At 37.8% G+C, this 18,863-nt stretch overlaps 1 protein-coding gene and 1 long non-coding RNA gene across 8 annotated transcripts; one reads left to right on the forward strand and one right to left on the reverse strand.

Moving 5' to 3' along the window:
* Nucleotides 1-409: 409 nt before the first annotated feature.
* LOC117236938 lies at nucleotides 410-1,100 on the reverse strand. The gene is made up of 2 exons (XR_004493924.1): nucleotides 899-1,100; nucleotides 410-792 (listed from the first exon to the last, which is right to left on the reverse strand). It is a non-coding gene; the product is annotated as an uncharacterized LOC117236938 (long non-coding RNA).
* A 51-nt stretch (nucleotides 1,101-1,151) lies between these two features.
* On the forward strand, nucleotides 1,152-18,055 carry LOC117236936 (histone acetyltransferase p300). Of its 7 annotated transcripts, none has more exons than XM_033500380.1 (21): nucleotides 1,153-2,136; nucleotides 3,634-3,792; nucleotides 5,430-5,635; nucleotides 5,718-6,092; nucleotides 6,172-6,463; nucleotides 6,533-6,838; nucleotides 6,914-9,840; nucleotides 9,925-10,082; nucleotides 11,255-11,368; nucleotides 12,159-12,293; nucleotides 12,364-12,840; nucleotides 12,917-13,082; nucleotides 13,332-13,502; nucleotides 13,584-13,817; nucleotides 13,904-14,134; nucleotides 14,213-14,332; nucleotides 14,414-14,715; nucleotides 14,892-15,302; nucleotides 15,388-15,703; nucleotides 15,794-16,220; nucleotides 16,314-18,055. In XM_033500380.1, the coding sequence occupies exons 1-21, from the start codon at nucleotides 2,055-2,057 to the stop codon at nucleotides 16,787-16,789; spliced, it is 8,085 nt and encodes a 2,694-aa protein (XP_033356271.1). In that variant the 5' UTR covers nucleotides 1,153-2,054; the 3' UTR covers nucleotides 16,790-18,055. The 7 variants fall into 7 exon arrangements, with proteins under 7 accessions (XP_033356269.1, XP_033356270.1, XP_033356274.1 ...); XM_033500381.1 differs by having other exon boundaries at nucleotides 15,391-15,703; XM_033500382.1 differs by having other exon boundaries at nucleotides 11,288-11,368.
* The last annotated feature ends 808 nt before the right edge of the window (nucleotides 18,056-18,863 follow it).

An 18,863-nucleotide genomic window follows, 5' to 3' on the forward strand; every position in this document is an offset into this window, starting at 1 on the left:
ATCTTGTAACGATATCCCTTTGACACTCTCAGCTTTGTAAACGCATTAACAAAGTCGATTTTTTATTTTCTCAATGTTGACGACATACGGCATATAAATCTTTGTCAGGATACGATATTGCACAGCATAGGTTGTTTGTTATGAACATAACCGCGCAAATATTTTAGTCTTGTAATTATAAAAGAGAAAGTGATTATTAGTACAAATGAATATATATATATATATATATATATATATCAATCAATTAATGAATCAGATGAAAAGATATTTGAAGAGTACAATTTTCGGACAAATCTAAATTCTCATTATTTCGTAAACCAACTAGTAATTTTCTAAAAAGGAGATGATTTGTTTACTATGAAAAAGAAACATACACAGTATATTTATGTATCGAATGATTTCGTTATTTGTATTATATAATATGTACTCGCAAAAATTCTGGAGGTTATGTCCAGTGGACATACTTATAGTCGTACAATTAAATATATTGTAGATATATTATGAAAATATTTTATTTCAACAAAGACGTTGCATATACGTAGGGTTTACGTTTACAAACGTTTTACTTATAGTACACTATAATGAATGTTGAAAGATTATTACTTTATATATGTAGAAATAAAATGAAATAACGTTTGCAACGTATATACAGAAAATAGTAAATTGCGAAAGGCTGAATGAATGTGTCTCCTCCAAAACTCGAATCGTATGAATCACTGTCTCAATGTTTTCCGGCAACAAGGAATAATTAGGCTAGGGCTTCTTTTCAAGTTCGTGAAGCCGTGAACACCACTAGAGCGGAGAATAGCGTGATTAGTTATTAAGTTATTTGTTTCGTTAAATTTGGCCAGGAACGTATTCTGTGCCAATAATGAATCTAATTCAAAGAGCATCTTACAACCACTATGCGAGACCGGCCTTTATCAAATGGCGGCAGAGGAATAAACGAAATTCTCGCGGCTGTTAGACCGGCGGCGTGAACGTAATCGCAGCGTTCGTGGCCTCGCAGCAGTTTGACCAATAATAGGGAACGATCATGTCACGTGATCACAGGGACCAATCAGGTGGCTGGACTAGCGTCACGGCGACTATACGGAACCAGTCGGACATTTTCTGACAAGCGTAGAAAAACTTCTCGTCAACAGCAGCCGCCATTTTACGTTAGCCGATACTCGTGCGGTGCGGAACTCTCGCGATCGCTTTTCCCGAGCGAATTTCTGTGGCGCGCGGTGGCCGCCCCGGAACCGACTCATTTCATCGTCTTCGCCTCCTGGCGTCCGTGATTGCCTCGAATGTGTGGGGAAAGCGAGCTGCGTCCGCGGTGATCATTCGCGCGCCCCGTGTCGCAGTGTGCCAAGGCGAGAGAAGAGGAGAGAAAGATGGTGCCAGCGGGCCTCGAGAGCGATATCGTTGCTGCGAGCTAGCGCCGTGCGCGCAGCCAGTTCGCCACACTCGAGTGTTTGACGAGTCGTGTGCGACCGACTAAACCGAATATAACGTGAGAACTCGTTTGGTAGTGGTGTGCATTTAAGTCGAAGTGGTGATCTTCAATATTGTGATACCGATAGTCTAGCTAACTTCTCGGCCTGTCCCGTCGTCGTGCGAGTGGCCTGTGCGCCCATTGAAAAATTTACTGTGTGTGTGGGCTTTGAGCGCGGGGTTCGACGTACCCCCGACGATGCCCAATGGTTGATCGTGTACCAAAGCGTGCTCGGGGACGCTCCACGCGCCGCGGTTTTCATTGTTATTGTCATGCTTGTGAATACGCTAAGAGCTTGGTGAATTTTCGCGGCTTCGCCGAAGAGGAGGAAGCAGCAATAGCATCAGCAGCAGCAGTAATAGCATCATCAGCACTAGTACCGATCTTCTAGTGGCGTAGTGCAGCGTTTCGTTCGTGTGTGTATACCCGTGTATACGTGCCTGCGTGCGTGCCTGGCTGCGTGCGTGCGTGCGTGCGTGCGTGCGGTCGTCCTGACTTGCTGCCGCCGCCGCTTACTTGCTACCAGGAGTAAACAGCCTGAAACACAAGAAATAATTAACCCTGAAAAGAAACCATGGCCGACCACCTGGTGGACGGGCCACCGAATAAGCGGCCGAAGCTCGGAGATCCTTTCCAGGGGACTTCGGATTCCGCGGGTAAGTTCTTTCATTTTCATCACGGTGAACTTTCTTCGCAATAGAGTCGCTATCGCGACTAACCTTTCGGGGATGAAATGTCGCAAGTGGCACATACGCCGTTTTTCTAATTACATGATACCACACGCATATATCTTTCTTATTATATTAAGAAATATATGCTCTTCGATTTATCAGAGGCATACTGTCAATTCGTTGACGGATGCAACCTTTGAGCAAAATTGCCCACATGTCTCGATGCCTTCGTTTTTCAAGAAATGCACCCTTTTGTTATTGTCTTCGTATCATTTACCTTTATCGAAAACAATGTGTCTGATAGATAGTCTCTCTCTCTCTCTTTCTCTCTCTTTCTTTTTTTCTTTCCACAATATTTTTGTATAGGTTTTGAACTTTCAGGAAAGTGCTGTGGTTGTAGCTGGTTATTATCGTTTCATGTTACAAGTGTTACATTATTACTCTTTGACAGGACCCTCTATTCGGATTATTCTAAAATTGTGTAATTTTTTTTTGTTTTGTCGTCGTATGTAACGATCAAAATCTCTATTTTGTTATTAGTTAACTGTTTGTAAACTAACCTAAATTATTCAAGAAATGCTATTGCGGAAATTGATTACTTTATCAATTGTCTAACGTGTTATTATTGATTCGATAAATTATTTTAAATTGTTCTACGAAATTGTATTTATTCGTATGAATTTATATGGTAACTCATCTCAGGAAACAGAGATATTTAAGAAATATTTTCAATTGTTACAGTATTGGCATTAATGAATGTTTTGGGTTGAGTTTTTATCTTACAATGTTTTTACATATTTTGATATTAATAAATCATTATATATAGTTATTCTTAATAAAAAATAAATTATTAGAAAGTTTCAAATTATTGGTTGTTGGAAGTTCGGGCAATTTGGATACAGTGTATAAATTTTGCTCAGAGGTTATAGAAATATTCCGTGTTTAAAAAAAAATTGTTTGTACTAAATAATCTGTAACTTCTGTCTTGTTGCACGTTCTTTCTATTATTTAAATTTAACCTAAACAAAATAATAGTATATTGTAAATTTTTTAGTTGTCTTTAAATTTAGTTCTCATTTTATTTTTGTAGTGCATGGCAAATGCATGGAAGTTTGAATAATTATTAAAAAAAGACATGCTGGCATGATTGATGCGCTAACCATCTCTTGATTCTTATTTTCTTTAAGTGCTACCTGATCACCTTAACAGTTTCTGAACTCAATAATATTTCATATAATCCCATATCGATTTGGTGATGACTGTGTCACTTAAATACTTGATGTATCAATCACGAGATTTAGTCAGGTTACACAAAGTGGCAGACATAGTCTTTCTTTTTTCAGGATTATAGATATTAATTCATCTATACTAATTAGTTGCATTTGAAGGAAAATTTAGACTATTTCTGCTGCTTAAAAACTGTGATCCAGAAAGCATAGACAGTTTTTCCACAGTCTGAAATAAAAACTGTGATATATGTAGTGGGTATGGCGCCTCTAATGATGCACCATGCTTATACAAACTACGGGGGAGGTGGCAGTGGTAACATGCAACAAATGCAGGGCCCGCCACAACAGCAGCTTCATCTGCAACAGCATCAGCTGCAGCCACATTGGAACAACCATACCATCCAGAAAAGAAGTAAATATTATTACAAAACCCAGCAAAAAGTTCAAAAACATTAAGTCCAGCACTACAGAATTTGTTTATCTGTCCATTCATCTCATTTATTAGTATCATAAAGTTGTAAAATCATTTAATTACTTCCAATTTATGTCATAATTTATTGCCAAAATAATTCGTAATTTTTATATTATAAAAGAAATGTATATAGTTTTGGCATATTGTCACTATGGTTCAATAAAGTTGATTTATTGTCGTTATTTGTAAAACCCACAATGAACATGAGGATTATATTGTTTTACTTATATGATAGAATATAAGAACAAATAAATGTAATATATTGCCTTATAATTGAGAAAGATTTGTTTCTTTTATATGATACTGGAGAAAAATTGGATCACTCTAAGTACTATAGGAAAAAATGTTTTAATTTAATATATAATAAAAAAAATATAAATAGATATGCTGTGAGCTTCAAGCATTGAGTGGTAATGTAATATGGACATGCGACACACATGTACAGAGCTCTAAAACTTTATATTAGGATGAAACTGTATTAAATATTGTGTATAAATTTTTAAATAAAATGCGATTATATCTTCAATGAGATAAAGTTGAACTAGGTTGTTAGGTAGGTAACTATGATGTTTTGTACATAATCGTTTTTATACTTTGTAGGTAATTGATATCATAATTGAAATAAACTGATTTATATTATTTGTAAGAGTTTCAGAAACTTTTTTTTAATGTTACAACATTAAAAAACATTCCGTTTACAAACAGTTGTAAATATTCTTTAGAGTGACTATGATTTCTTCGCATGACTGTCTACTCTAAAGTTTGCCATCAGTAGCTTTGCTGCTTTTGTAGTTTAGCACGTCTTTATTGTGAAGAAATTTTTATTCTGCTGTAGTATAAACTCCTTTAAGTTATGCTCACACAGTGTATGTCTCATGTCTTATTTATTTATGTATTTGTTTGTTTATATTTACAGTAGTTTGTGTAGAATCTTTTTGTTTTATTTTCTTTTTCTATTTTTCGTTTAAATTTGCATTTGACCCCTTTTTTCTCCGTTGTTGTATGGTCAATCATGGATAGTCAAGTAAGTTAAAGAGATATTTTTATATGACAAATGTATTTTTCAAACACTGTAGGCTAGTATAATTTGAACAAATACAAGCTTCTGCAATTTAAAATGTGATATGTACATAAATGTCATAAAATGTATTCATGTATGCATATATGTGCATGTATACTTACATGCAGGTATATTATACAACAAGCAACTACATTATATGGTAGTACGAAGATTTTACTATTAAATCTTTAGATAGAAGCTATGGTGACGGTGCTGAATCTTATCTTTATATCATTTACTAATGGTTTTTTGGTCTCTATGGTATATGTTACATTTAATATCATAATCTGACAATAATTTTCTAAACTGGTTATCTAGAGAAGTAATTATTCAGTTGTGATATCGAACTCTTCTATGAATTCTGTAGCCTAAAGAAAATCTTCAGTTTTGATGTACAACATGCTTGATATCATGGTTCAGTGGCTACACTTAGATATATTACTTTTGTAGTAACCAGTATCTTTTACAGCAACATACATACCATAATGCTGTTACTAATGCAAATTTTTATTCTCAGATTATATAACAAACACAGATATGTTTGATCTTGAAAATGATCTACCTGATGATCTGTTGTCATCGGGATCTTGGGGTTCTGCAACTGAAAGTGCTAAGCCACCAGCAACAGGTCCAGGCCCAGGGCAGCAAAATGGTGCGCTTGATTCAGAACTTAGACAACATGTACAGCAACAACAACTTTCACATCATCTAATACAACAACAAGTTCGTATATATAAATTATGTTATGAATATTATGTATATATACACAAGAAACACTGCTTAATTTTGATCTTTCTTGAAACAGGGCAATAAAAATTTGGTTGCAAATTCTCTAGCAATGGCTGCTGGAACTTTGGGTAATAAAAGTCCAAATATGCAATCTCCACCAAATGTTTCTGTCTCTAAAGTAGTTGATCCACAAATGGTCGTGAGTCTGGGAAATTTACCAAGTAGTATAGCCAGTTCCTTGGCAAATAATCAAATGTCCATTGCAAATTCGATGGGAGGCCTTCAATCGTCAATGAGCATGGCTGGAAGTAATCCTACCATGTCAATGCCAGGTGGAATAAATTCTGCTCTTGTTATGACCAGTAGTGCCAGTGGAAATAACAATATGGGTGGAATGGCAGGTGGAAGTTTAATTGTAACCAACAGCTTGAATAAGCAACCTTTAAACACTGTGAGTTATAGTGAGATCAATATATATATGGAAACAGTATATCATATAGAATATACAATCTAAACATTCTATGGTTTAGGTAACTATGATGGCCCCTAATACACAAGGAGGAATTCATCATCCTAGTGGGCCACATGGTGTTGCTCAAATGCAAAATGGACCTGGAATAATGAATACTAGAGCTGTAGCAATGCAACAACAGCAACAAGCTCATATGGTTGGACCAGCAAGGGGTCAAAGTCCACATCAACAAGTACATCAAGTTGGTATCGTAGGTCCTGGTCAGGGAGGTCCAAGAATCCAGGCACCCCCAAATATGACAAATATGCCAAATATGGGGCAAATAAGTGCATCAAGTCCTTATGGTTATGGTAATTATAGCAGTTGTATATGTAGTTGGTAAGTTTTAAGATATATTTAAATATACAATTCTTAATCAGGATCTCCAGCTAGTGGACAGGGGCCTGGTGTTACTGTATGTACTAACAATCCTGTTGGAGTTGTTACACCACAACCAAAAGGAGTGGGAACAAACATGACTGCCATGCAAGGTAGTAGATTTGGAGGAACCGCAGGTCCTATTGGCTCCACAAATGTTGTGGGTGGTCAAGAAGGTGGCATGGCGCAACAAGCTCAACCACCTGCTCCAAGTCCAGCTCAACCTCAGTCTGGTGCACCAAGTGGAGGTCAACCTGGACCACAACAAGCTACTCAGGGGCAAATACCCGGTACTGGTGCTCCCGCTGGTAATTATTCGTTTTTATTTTTAAGTAAATTTATTTCATTAACGAAATTTAACTATGTAATATTCATGTTACTAGGTGCTACAAAATCAACTGCTGATCCAGAAAAACGCAAACTTATTCAGCAACAACTAGTTCTTCTACTTCATGCGCATAAGTGTCAACGACGCGAAAGTCAAGCAAACGGTGAAGTTTGGCAATGTTCGTTGCCAGACTGTAAAACTATGAAAAATGTATTGACTCACATGACTGCTTGTCAAGCAGGGAAAAACTGTACAGTGCCACACTGCAGCTCTTCGAGACAAATTATTAGTCACTGGAAACACTGCAATCGAAACGATTGTCCTGTGTGTTTACCTTTAAAACAAGCAAACAAAAATAAAACAACAAATGCTGCTGCAGCATCTACGACACAACCAAATAGTCAACCAAATCCGAGTCAAACAGAAATGAGAAGAGCATATGATGCGTTGGGTATTCCATGTCCTACTACAACAACTGGTGGTTTGGTTGCTCAATGTGTAACTAGAAGAATGCCAACACCAAGCATGCAAGGAGCACCCGGCGCGATTGGAAACGTTAGATTAGCTCAACCTCCAACTCAGAATGCACCCGGTCAATCTGTAGTTGGCGCCGGGCAACAAGTTGTTGCTCCAAATGTTTCTCTCCCTTTAAATTCTGATCCTAATACAGTCGGAGTTGCTGGTAATCAAGCAGCACCTACCAGTGGTCCCACGCCTGCTGCTGCAGCGACTGCCGCTAATATACAACAATCTGTTAATATGCAGCAACTGTTTGGTTTGAATGATTCAGGACAACTTAGTGTTCCAAGTGAAAATAGGTTAGCTAATCTTCAGCTTCCAGCTGGACTTCAACCAAGTCAAGTAACAGCAACATCGGTGCAGGAATCAAAGGATTGGCATCAAACTGTAACACCAGATCTTAGAAATCATCTCGTTCATAAATTGGTTCAAGCAATATTTCCAACTCCCGATCCACAAGCTATGCTCGATAAAAGAATGCATAATCTTGTTGCATATGCAAGGAAAGTTGAAGGCGACATGTATGAAATGGCCAATTCAAGATCAGAATATTATCATTTGCTTGCCGAAAAAATATACAAAATTCAAAAAGAATTAGAGGAAAAACGACAAAAGCGGAAAGAACAACAACAACAACAGTTACAAGCTCAGCAGCAACAACAACCACAACCTGCAGGAACATCTGGCTCAGGTTTAAGGCCATGTGCTCCCCCAGGTGTTGGTACCGTTCCACCATCACGACCAGTTGGAACAGTTACTCCTAGTTTGCGTAGTCATTCGCCAAGTATGACGCTTGGAAATTTACCTGCAATGGGTATTCCGCACAATAGAATGCAGTTTCCGCAACAACAACAAACGCAACAAGTACAGGTTCAGTCCCAAACGAATGTTCAAGCTCAGGCTCAAGCACAGGCCCAGGCTCAGGCTCAGGCTCAAGCTCAAGCTCAGGCTCAAGTTCAAGTTCAGCAACAAATGCAACAGCAGCAGCAGCAACAACAGCAGCAGCAGCAGTCAGGAATTTTGGTTGGCCCACCTGGTCCTAGTCCAAATGGACAATCAACTTCTAATCCCAACGTCGTTTCAAATCCTGGTCTCAGTCCTTTTGGACAACCACAAATGTCACAATCAAGTTTAACAACAACTACTACGTCTGCAACAACTAGTCAATTCCCAACCTCAAATGGTACTTCCGGTTTACCTAACAGTTCGCCTGTACAGAATCAACATCAATATTCTGATATTATGAAAGTTAGATTAGCGCAAGCTCAAGCAGCAATTGCGCACCAACATCAGCAGCAGCAACAGCAGCAGCCGCCATCACAACCTCAGCCTCAACAACAATCAAGTCAGTCGCAGCCGCAACAACCAACAAGTACTTCGAATCAAAACGCTACGACAACCTCAATGCCGCAAACGCCATCACCATTTAGCAGTATGCAACAACAAAACAATCAACAGCAAAATCAATTCAACAATAGTCGGCCTCTTTCGGTTTCAACACCTAACGATAATGGCATCAGTACATCAACTCCACAAACGATACCACCTCCTGCTTCTAGTGGTCCTAGTCCCAGCCCAGCAACGACGACAAATGGACCTCAATCTACAACTTCCACACCTAATACGCCACTAGTTCCTTCATTAATGACTCCAAATCAGACAGTTTCTTCCGCCAACCAAACACCACCTCATCCTGCTACTACACCATCTCCTGCTGGCCTTGCAAGTCTTGGAAAAGGCATGACATCTCAGGAGAGGGCTGCATTAAATGCACCGAGAACTTCGTCCATGTCTTCGCAAATGGCAGCTATTACAGCCGCTTTAGATCGTGATAATTCTCCTAGTCCACCAATGAATAACAATAAGGGAAAATTGGATTCTATTAAGGAAGAAAGTATGAAAATGGAAATTAAAACAGAAGATGGTTCTGAGAATCACAGAATGGATGGAGGTAAAAGTGTCAATAATGAGGTGTCTATTAAAACTGAAATCAAAACAGAACCAATGGAGGAAGGATCCAGCGAGAGTATTGTAAAAGAAGAACCTATTAGTATTAAGGAAGAACCTGTAACACCAATATCCAGTCAAGACACAACAACGCCAGATATTAAACCATTAGTTCCTGAACCGATACAACCAAGCGGAACGTCAACTGATAAGAAACGGTTGTGTTTATTCAAACCAGATGAGTTGCGGCAAGCATTAATGCCAACATTAGAAAAACTTTATCGCCAAGATCCAGAGTCTATACCATTTAGACAACCCGTCGATCCTCAAGCATTGGGAATTCCTGATTACTTTGATATTGTTAAAAAGCCGATGGATCTTTCAACGATCAAAAGAAAATTAGATACAGGGCAATACAGTGATCCGTGGGAATATGTGGATGACGTATGGATGATGTTTGATAATGCATGGCTTTACAATCGTAAAACATCACGTGTTTACAGATATTGTACAAAGGTATGTTTATTTCTGAATCACCCAATCAGTGTGTACTGATATCAATAATGACTTTCAAATTACAAATTTTTTCATTGATTTTAGCTTTCTGAAGTCTTTGAGCAAGAAATAGATCCTGTAATGCAAGCCTTGGGATATTGCTGTGGAAGAAAATACACATTCAATCCACAAGTACTATGTTGCTATGGAAAGCAGCTTTGTACAATACCAAGAGATGCAAAGTACTACTCCTATCAAAATAGGTCAGTAATATGGAAAAGTTTTAGTCAAATAACTATGTAAAACAAGAAAATTCATTTGATAATTGAAAAAATAGTCTCTCTCTGCATGAAGGGAATATGTTAGTAGGTTTTATCTCCATCTTGCCCTTTAGTAATTTCTTTACTTAGATAATTAGATATCTTGTTAATGACTTCTGTTGCTCCCAGCTGTCTTCAAAGATTACTGACATTAGCTATACCTGTTAAGTTTTCGAAGTTCAAGTTGCCTTTAGGCGCATTCGACTTTCATGGTACATTTTTATTTATAGAAAAATGTTCTATAATCGGATACGCCAGATTAACTTGGCAGGCCAATTAACCTGTTTCGGTTATATCAGTCGATACAGGCCAGTCTCCTGACCAACACGTTTCTTTTTTTATGTTTTTTATTACAATTATGAAACATTTGTCAATGAATGCATTGTTTCGTAACGTTCGCACATATGAAGTTGAAATTTTATTACGCATATACTTAAGGGATATAAAGCTTTCTATAGTCATCCTTAAAATTAGATGCTTTTTAAATATATATTTTGCTTTATAAATAATATAAAATGTACAAAGGAATTTTTAACTGAAGGAAGTCATTTGTTAAATACTCTTCAGTATATGCAACTAAGTAATTTATGTATATATTATATGGTGTCTAACTATGGCACTCTTCTCTTCTTTGTATGTTACCTTCGCTCTACCCATGGGTTGCGCACGCACACACAAATCCTTGTTTGCTGCTTGCTTCTTGTGTTGCCCGCGCCCCTTGCTTCTTTCTGACTCTACTACTTCATGCCACGAAAATTGATACTTGGAAATTGGACGATTGAAATTGGATACCTGACATTTAAAATGAAAACATAAATAAATGTAAAACAAATTGTATTTGTGATAAATGAAAAATAATGAAAAAAATATGTTCATTAAATGAAATGATGACTTCCTACAATTTAAAAATATAATGAAATGGATCCAAACATATTACAATTGGCAAAACACTACTTGCATGTGTATAATTGCAAATACAAATACAAATATTTATCAAAATTGGATACTCGACATTTGGATACATCGATTGGGGCGTGAAAAAATTGATCTTCGTATGATGCACGCATGACATTGACGAATTGAAATTTGGATCTAAACACTATTGGTTGGAACAGTAGTCTAAAGGCATATGGTCTTGTTTCCGACAGATACACCTTCTGTCAGAAATGTTTCAACGACATTCCTGGTGATACTGTGACGTTAGGAGATGATCCAACGCAACCACAAACGTAAGTTTTGAAATAAATATATCATCAATATTTGTTATATATATATATATATATATATATATGTCGGGTTTACATTAGAATTAGGGTTAGGGGCGTGAAGCGAATCTTCGTTTGGATTACACGTCGTCGTTATGCAATAGAGAAGACATTAGCTAGTGCAAGTACGATTACCATAGAACCGGACAAGTAACCGTGGTAATTAGATACTCGAGAAACTAATGACAATGATCCTAGGTTCAATAACGAATTCGCGGACAACGGGACGGTAGTCGTACGCACTCACAAAAATCTAAGTCGGATTCTGTGTTAATATTCGCTGACCGTAAGGCGTTAATCTTTTTGTCGATGAGACCGCAAGTGAGACGCTTACTGCGGAGACGCGTCGGCATCTGGTAAACATCCTGCCCGGAGAATAGGACCTGCGTGTGGCGAGCTACGGGACAGAAACTGTTGGAATGTTTACTGTCACGTGTCGCTACAAATCTTTCTTTTAAGGAGAGCTATAGGGTTACTCAATGCCTTTGTTAGATGGAGAGTTCGTCCCGTTGATCGCGGCCACGTTTGGCGACTAATTGTCGCCTTGAGCCCAAGCTCATTGTCACAAGTCTCAAACAAATACAATTGGGTAGAATGACGGTAAATCGTTTAATTACAATGTTTTTATGGATTTTCCCGAGGTTTCAGAGGGAAGGCACCGGTGTCCTCTTATCTCCGACATATATATACATATATAATACATATCTGTATTATATATACATACATAAAATTAAATTATTATATTTTATTACAGTGCCATTAAAAAGGAACAGTTCCAGGAAATGAAGAACGATCATTTGGAATTGGAGCCTTTTGTTGTATGTACAGATTGCGGTAGAAAGGTACATCAGATATGTGTGCTTCACATGGAATCAATTTGGCCTTTAGGGTAAGTAAAACGTTTTCTTATGAAATAAATATAAATAGTGTAGTTCTTATAACTAGACTTTTTCTTGTAGATTTACTTGTGATAATTGCTTGAAGAAAAAAGGTCAAAAACGTAAAGAAAATAAATTTAATGCTAAACGTTTACCAGTTACTAAATTAGGTACCTATATCGAAACACGTGTGAACAACTTCTTAAAGAAAAAAGAAGCTGGTGCTGGAGAAGTTGCAATTAGAGTTGTAGCATCCAGTGATAAAGTTGTCGAAGTGAAGCCAGGAATGAGAAGTCGATTTGTGGAAAATGGTGAAATGCCTGGAGAATTTCCGTATAGAGCAAAAGCTTTGTTTGCATTTGAAGAAGTTGACGGAACTGATGTATGTTTCTTTGGCATGCATGTGCAAGAATATGGTAGTGAATGTACACCACCTAATACTCGAAGAGTTTATATTGCGTATTTGGATTCTGTACACTTTTTCCGGCCTAGACAGTTCCGAACAGCAGTATATCACGAAATTCTCCTTGGATACTTGGATTATGCAAAACAATTAGGGTAAATTGAACTTTGTTCATTGAAATTGAAATTTGCAGTATTAATACGTTTATTACAAACTTTTTTTTTTGTATAGATATACAATGGCTCATATTTGGGCTTGTCCTCCTTCTGAAGGTGATGATTACATTTTCCACTGCCACCCGCAAGAACAAAAGATTCCAAAGCCTAAAAGATTACAAGAATGGTATAAGAAAATGCTAGACAAAGGCATGGTTGAAAGGATCGTGCTCGATTACAAAGTTAGTATTAACACATAACTAATCTGAACACATCTTATACAGTCTTACGTGTTTCCTGAGAATTAATTGTCATTCTTGGGTGTCAGAAGAGACTAAAATTAATGTCTGCAGAAGCTAATGTTTACATTGAATGTTAAATTATAAATTTAAACATAGGATTAGCAGACTACAATTAGAGTCAAATGTTTCTGTTTACAATTTAAAAATGATAAAAATTGGAGGTTAATTTTTTTTATTTATTAATTTCAGGACATTTTAAAACAAGCGATGGAAGATAAACTTACATCTGCAGCTGACTTACCGTATTTTGAAGGTGATTTCTGGCCGAATGTTTTAGAAGAAAGTATCAAAGAATTAGATCAAGAAGAAGAAGAGAAACGTAAACAAGCGGAAGCTGCGGAAGCTGCCGCTGCTAATGCAGTAAGTACAGTTTAGTGATGTATTATTGGAGATAGTAGATAACAAAGAACTAATCATGGTCTATACAACTTTTTGTTACAGATTTTCTCATTGTCAGAGGATTCTGAAACAGGGCCAGACGGCAAAAAGAAAGGGCAAAAGAAAGCTAAGAAATCCAATAAATCTAAGGCAAATCAAAGAAAAAATAGTAAAAAATCTAATACCCCACAAACAGGAAATGATCTTTCAGCGAAAATTTTTGCCACTATGGAGAAACATAAAGAAGTATTCTTTGTTATTAGGTTGCATAGTGCTCAAAGTGCAGCCAGTTTAGCAGTAAGTATTTAGGATTAATTTATATTTATTATTTTTTTTTAATAATCGAATAGTATTCTTATGTTCGAAAATAATGCACGTTTCAGCCTATTCAAGATCCCGATCCAGTTATTAATTGTGACCTTATGGATGGCCGCGATGCTTTTCTTACAATGGCTAGAGAAAGACATTATGAATTCTCTTCCTTAAGGCGCGCGAAATTTAGTTCTATGTCTATGCTATACGAATTGCATAACCAAGGCCAAGACAAGTTTGTTTATACTTGCAATAATTGTAAGAGCCATGTAGAAACAAGATATCATTGTACGGTTTGTGATGTAAGTATTAAAACAATCATCTGTAAATATGTTTCGTCCTATTTTTAAACAATCTAATGTTATTATTTATTATGCTAGGATTTTGATCTGTGTATAAGCTGTAAAGAAAAAGACGGCCATCCTCATCATATGGAAAAACTTGGTTTAGATTTGGATGATGGTTCATCGCCGGCCGATGCTAAACAAGCTAATCCACAGGTAAAAATATATTTTTATTAACTGAATATATCAATAATTTTGCTATGAATATTTATAATAAATACTTTTATTTTATAATAGGAAGCGCGTAAACTTTCAATTCAAAGATGTATTCAATCGTTGGTGCACGCGTGTCAATGTAGAGATGCTAACTGTCGTTTAACAAGTTGTCAAAAGATGAAGAGAGTAGTAACGCATACTAAAGTTTGCAAACGAAAGACGAACGGTGGCTGTCCAATCTGTAAACAATTGATAGCGTTGTGCTGTTATCATGCTAAACACTGCCAAGAGACTAAATGTCTTGTTCCATTCTGTTCGAACATCAAACATAAGCTGAAACAACAACAGCTTCAACAGCGGCTACAACAAGCGCAGTTGTTAAGGTAAATACCTCAGTAGTAGTAGTAGTAGTAGTAGCAGCAGCAGCAGCAGCAGTAGCAGTAGCAATAATAATAATAATAATAATAATAATAATAACAACAACAACAACAACAACAACGTTAGAGTAATAATTTCCAAAGATAACTAGGTGTTTATCTTTCTTTTTAATCTGTTTCAGGAGACGAATGGCTGCGATGAATAGCAGACCCACAGGTCCAGTGGGAGCGATGCAATCCGGACAACAGAGTTCAAATGTTACTATGACCACAGGTGTTGCTATGAAACCAGGTGTCAGTCCTACCAATTTACCTTCGCCACATCAACCTGGAATAGGATTGAAACCTGGAACTCAAACACCACCTGCTCACGTTCTCCAAGTTGTTAAGCAAGTACAGGAAGAAGCTGCACGGCAACAAGTACCGCATGGTTATGGTAAAGTAACGCCAGGTGGTGGAGTTGGTGCTGGAGTTGGCGTTGGAGGACAAACGGGTGGCGTAATGCCACCACCTCCAATGCAACGGCCAATGCCTGTACAAATGCCAAATCCTGGCGGTACGCATCTTATTCCAATGGATCAATGGACAGCAAGGTGAGCTATTGAATATAATAATTAAAATACCGTACACAGATATGTATCATAAAAAGAGGTATTAAAGCTACACCTTTATTTACAGTAGGTATCAGCCAAGTGCACTGATGCAACAGAATCCTGGTTTGAGACAGCAAACGCCGCAACAGTTAATGCAACAGCAGCAACAACATCAAGGGCAGCCAGCAATAGCTATGGGAGGACAGATGCCTAGACAAGCTGGAGTTCTTGGTGGTCCTGTTAATCAAGTTGGTCCTCAAACTCAAAGCAACATGCACAAGCATGTATTGCAACAACTTATGCAAACTCTTAAGAATCCCCATACTCCTGAACAGCAAAACCAAATACTTCAAATACTCAAAAGCAATCCACCGATTATGGCTGCTTTTATCAAACAACGGGTATGACGATTAATTTCTTCTATATTATTTGTCTGCTGACATTTTTGATTTTAATAATTTCTATCACCATATAATTTTTTAAATTAATAGGCACTTGCTCTAAATCAACAACAAAGTGGTCAATATGGTGGAGGAGTGGGCGGACCTTTGGGTCCTAATCAGCCGCAGCAACAACCTGCTCTGCAACATATAATGTCTCAGCAGCAGCAGCAGCAGCAACAGCATCAGCAGCAGCAGCAGCACCAACAACAGCAACAACAGCAAGGCAGAATGCAAATACAGGCAATGCTAAATCAACAACAACAACAGCAGCAGCAGCAGCAACAACCTGTTCAACAGCAACCACCACAGTGGTATAAACAGCAAATGCTGGTATTGCAAAGGCACCAGCACCCGTCGCAGCAGCAACAACACCCACAGCAGCAACAGCAACAGCAGCAGCAACAACAACAACAATTTACACAACCACCAGCACCGCCTTATGGCCAACAGCGACCTATAAGGCCGCCCCTTCTCGGTAAGAATTATTTAATTCTGGAGAAAACGAGATTCGTCGAGCCGCTTGGTTCGTGGTCTAACGTTTGCCACGATTCCGCGTATTCTTCTCCAGGTTATGGTGGCTTTAGCGAACAAGGATACGGTCAACCTGGCTTAAAACCAACACCACCTCCGGTACCTTCTCCGCAAGGTGTGATGGGGCCTCCAGGGATTTCTGTACAGCAACAATTAATGCAGTCCGTTCGATCTCCACCGCCAATTCGTTCTCCTCAACCAAATCCTTCCCCACGACCGGTTCCCTCTCCACGTAATCAGCCAGTTCCTTCTCCTCGATCAGGACCGGTGCCATCACCCCATCATCATCCACCTCATGGTACACCAACACATTCACCGGCTCATGAACTCGGTGGGCCAAGTGAAATGATGCTTTCGCAGCTGAGTGGTGGAACTGGTGCACCGACTGGTCACCCGGGTACCATGCCGCATCATCCATCTCCAGCTCCACCGCCCACTAGTGGCACAGACTCGAGTGAAGTGACGCCCATGACGCCACAAGATCAACTTTCAAAATTTGTCGAAGGATTGTAGTGACTGTTAGTGAAGTCGGTTAACACATGTGACTATGTTAGTGGGCGAACAATGATCTTGCATCATATGTCAACCCTTTAGAAAGAACGGTCGCTGTTCCACCTCTCTGTCATGAGAACAGAGAGAGTAACTTCCATCCGTTCTGCGTTCCTAGCTTCGTGGAGATCAGGTACAACTACTTACGTCCGGTACACTGACCAAGTGCTGATGTTCAGAGACGGGTCAGAGTACCACTGGTGCGACCAAATTAATCCCGGATGACGCGTGTTTCTTTTTTCTATCTCCGAGTTAAGGTGCAGGAGCGATACAGCGTGTTGTGGTGCTGCTTAGATGCTCCGCGAAGATTCTACAGCTGGCTCAATGGACACTTGAACTTACGTTATTGTATTCTCGTATCTCAACCTCGGCTCCCCAATTGCGAACCAGTGGAACGACGAGAAACAATTAATTTGAAACTATACACACATGAAATCAAGAGAGACTATTAATACTTTCTCCCCGTAAATATACATACATATACAAAAGAAACACACACTATGTCCCTGCCCAAACTTTTATTCCCCTTACACATGACTTTTTCATCTATACCACCTTCCCTCGCTGCTGCTCATGCAGGCTGAGTGAAATCGTACAAATGTGTTGTGTATACTTAACGTTAATTGATAATTAATAGTTCAAATATTATTAGCGTAGCGATTATATGCAGTTATTATATACCACTATTATTATTATCGTGACAAGATGCAAAGTATATAACAAGAAAAAAAAAACGAACTGTATGAAAATGGAAAGATATCGAAAAAGAAATCAACAACATTGTATGTAAGGAAGGGAGAAAAGAATTTAGTGGAAAGTTAAGTAATGTTAACTTAGGTTAATTTGTTATTAAGAGATCGCAACGGTTGCCGAAGGTTGTGCCGAAACCTTAGCACCATTAAATTTTATGGATCATTCTGAAATTAACCTTCAAAATAATCTGCTAAATTGTCTATGGGAAAGAAACCTAATAACAGGACAGGCGAGACAACGCGGATTAACGGTGTCGCAACCAAAAAGTAGAAATTCACAAGCTTACTAATGGGAGGATTTATAAATCGTGTTAATTTTGACAACAAGAGTTTTTCAAACCGAGGGTCCAACATGTACAGTTCAATCAAAATATGTAGCTACGAAGCGTAAACGTAAAGGACCCTCGCATGAAAATCGTTCTGTACATACTATACTATTATTACGATAATAATAACGATTATTATTAATTTCCCTGTCTATTATGAATTTATTATTATTATTATTATTGCTATTATATATAATTATTATTGATTCTTAATTATTATCATTACTATTATTACTCTACTACTACTGCTATTATTATTAATAATATTATTTTTATTATTCTTCTTATTATTACCATTATTACTATTAATATTATTATGAAAGAAAAATTCAAAACACATAAGTATAGTGTTAATATTCGGGAAAAAAGCGAGAAAGGGATCCACACACACGCGTTATAATTATAATAAGATATCTCTGTGCACGATAAACCCGAGAAAAAGAAATACAAATACAGATACAAGTACACATACATACCGAAGTATGTGACTATGCCAGTGCTGTATCATAGTAAACTATAAGTGTAACTTTTCCTCTCTCTTTTTTCTTCGATACCTATTTAAATGACTAGCTGGTAACGAATGATGCGTGAAGGTGTACTTCGGAAGTCCGTATCGTCGGATATTTTTTAAATACACGGTGTACAATGTAGCCATCATGTAACCAAGCTATAACCGATTTAATCATAATCAGAATCATTAATGGCACATGCAACCGGTGTAAGATTCATATTTAAACGTGGCGTTTCCGTCGACGAAAGCGCGGTCCGATTCGAAACAAAAGGCCAGAGAAATCATGACCCGTTTGAGAGACACGTTACCTCTTGAAAAATGTATTTGACTCATTCTGATACATTTATCATCAGATATATCTACATACATATAACATCGTACATTTCCATTTGTCTTATATACATCGGTACCCTTTGAATTCGTTATAAAAGGAGGCAAAAAGCATTTTT

The sequence above is a fragment of the Bombus vosnesenskii genome, unplaced genomic scaffold (assembly GCF_011952255.1).
Source record: "Bombus vosnesenskii isolate JDL3184/JDL3185 unplaced genomic scaffold, Bvos_JDL3184-5_v1.1 scf7180000013352, whole genome shotgun sequence".
Lineage (NCBI taxonomy): Eukaryota > Metazoa > Arthropoda > Insecta > Hymenoptera > Apidae > Bombus > Bombus vosnesenskii.

Bases quoted from the DNA above. Each gene is read 5' to 3' on its own strand.
- LOC117236936 (XM_033500378.1), top strand. From the start codon at position 2,055: ATGGCCGACCACCTGGTGGACGGGCCACCGAATAAGCGGCCGAAGCTC. The intron at 6,464-6,532 runs GTAATTATAGCA...ATTCTTAATCAG, and splicing joins ATCAAGTCCTTATGGTTATG to GATCTCCAGCTAGTGGACAG. The intron at 14,333-14,413 runs GTAAAAATATAT...ATTTTATAATAG, and splicing joins CTAAACAAGCTAATCCACAG to GAAGCGCGTAAACTTTCAAT.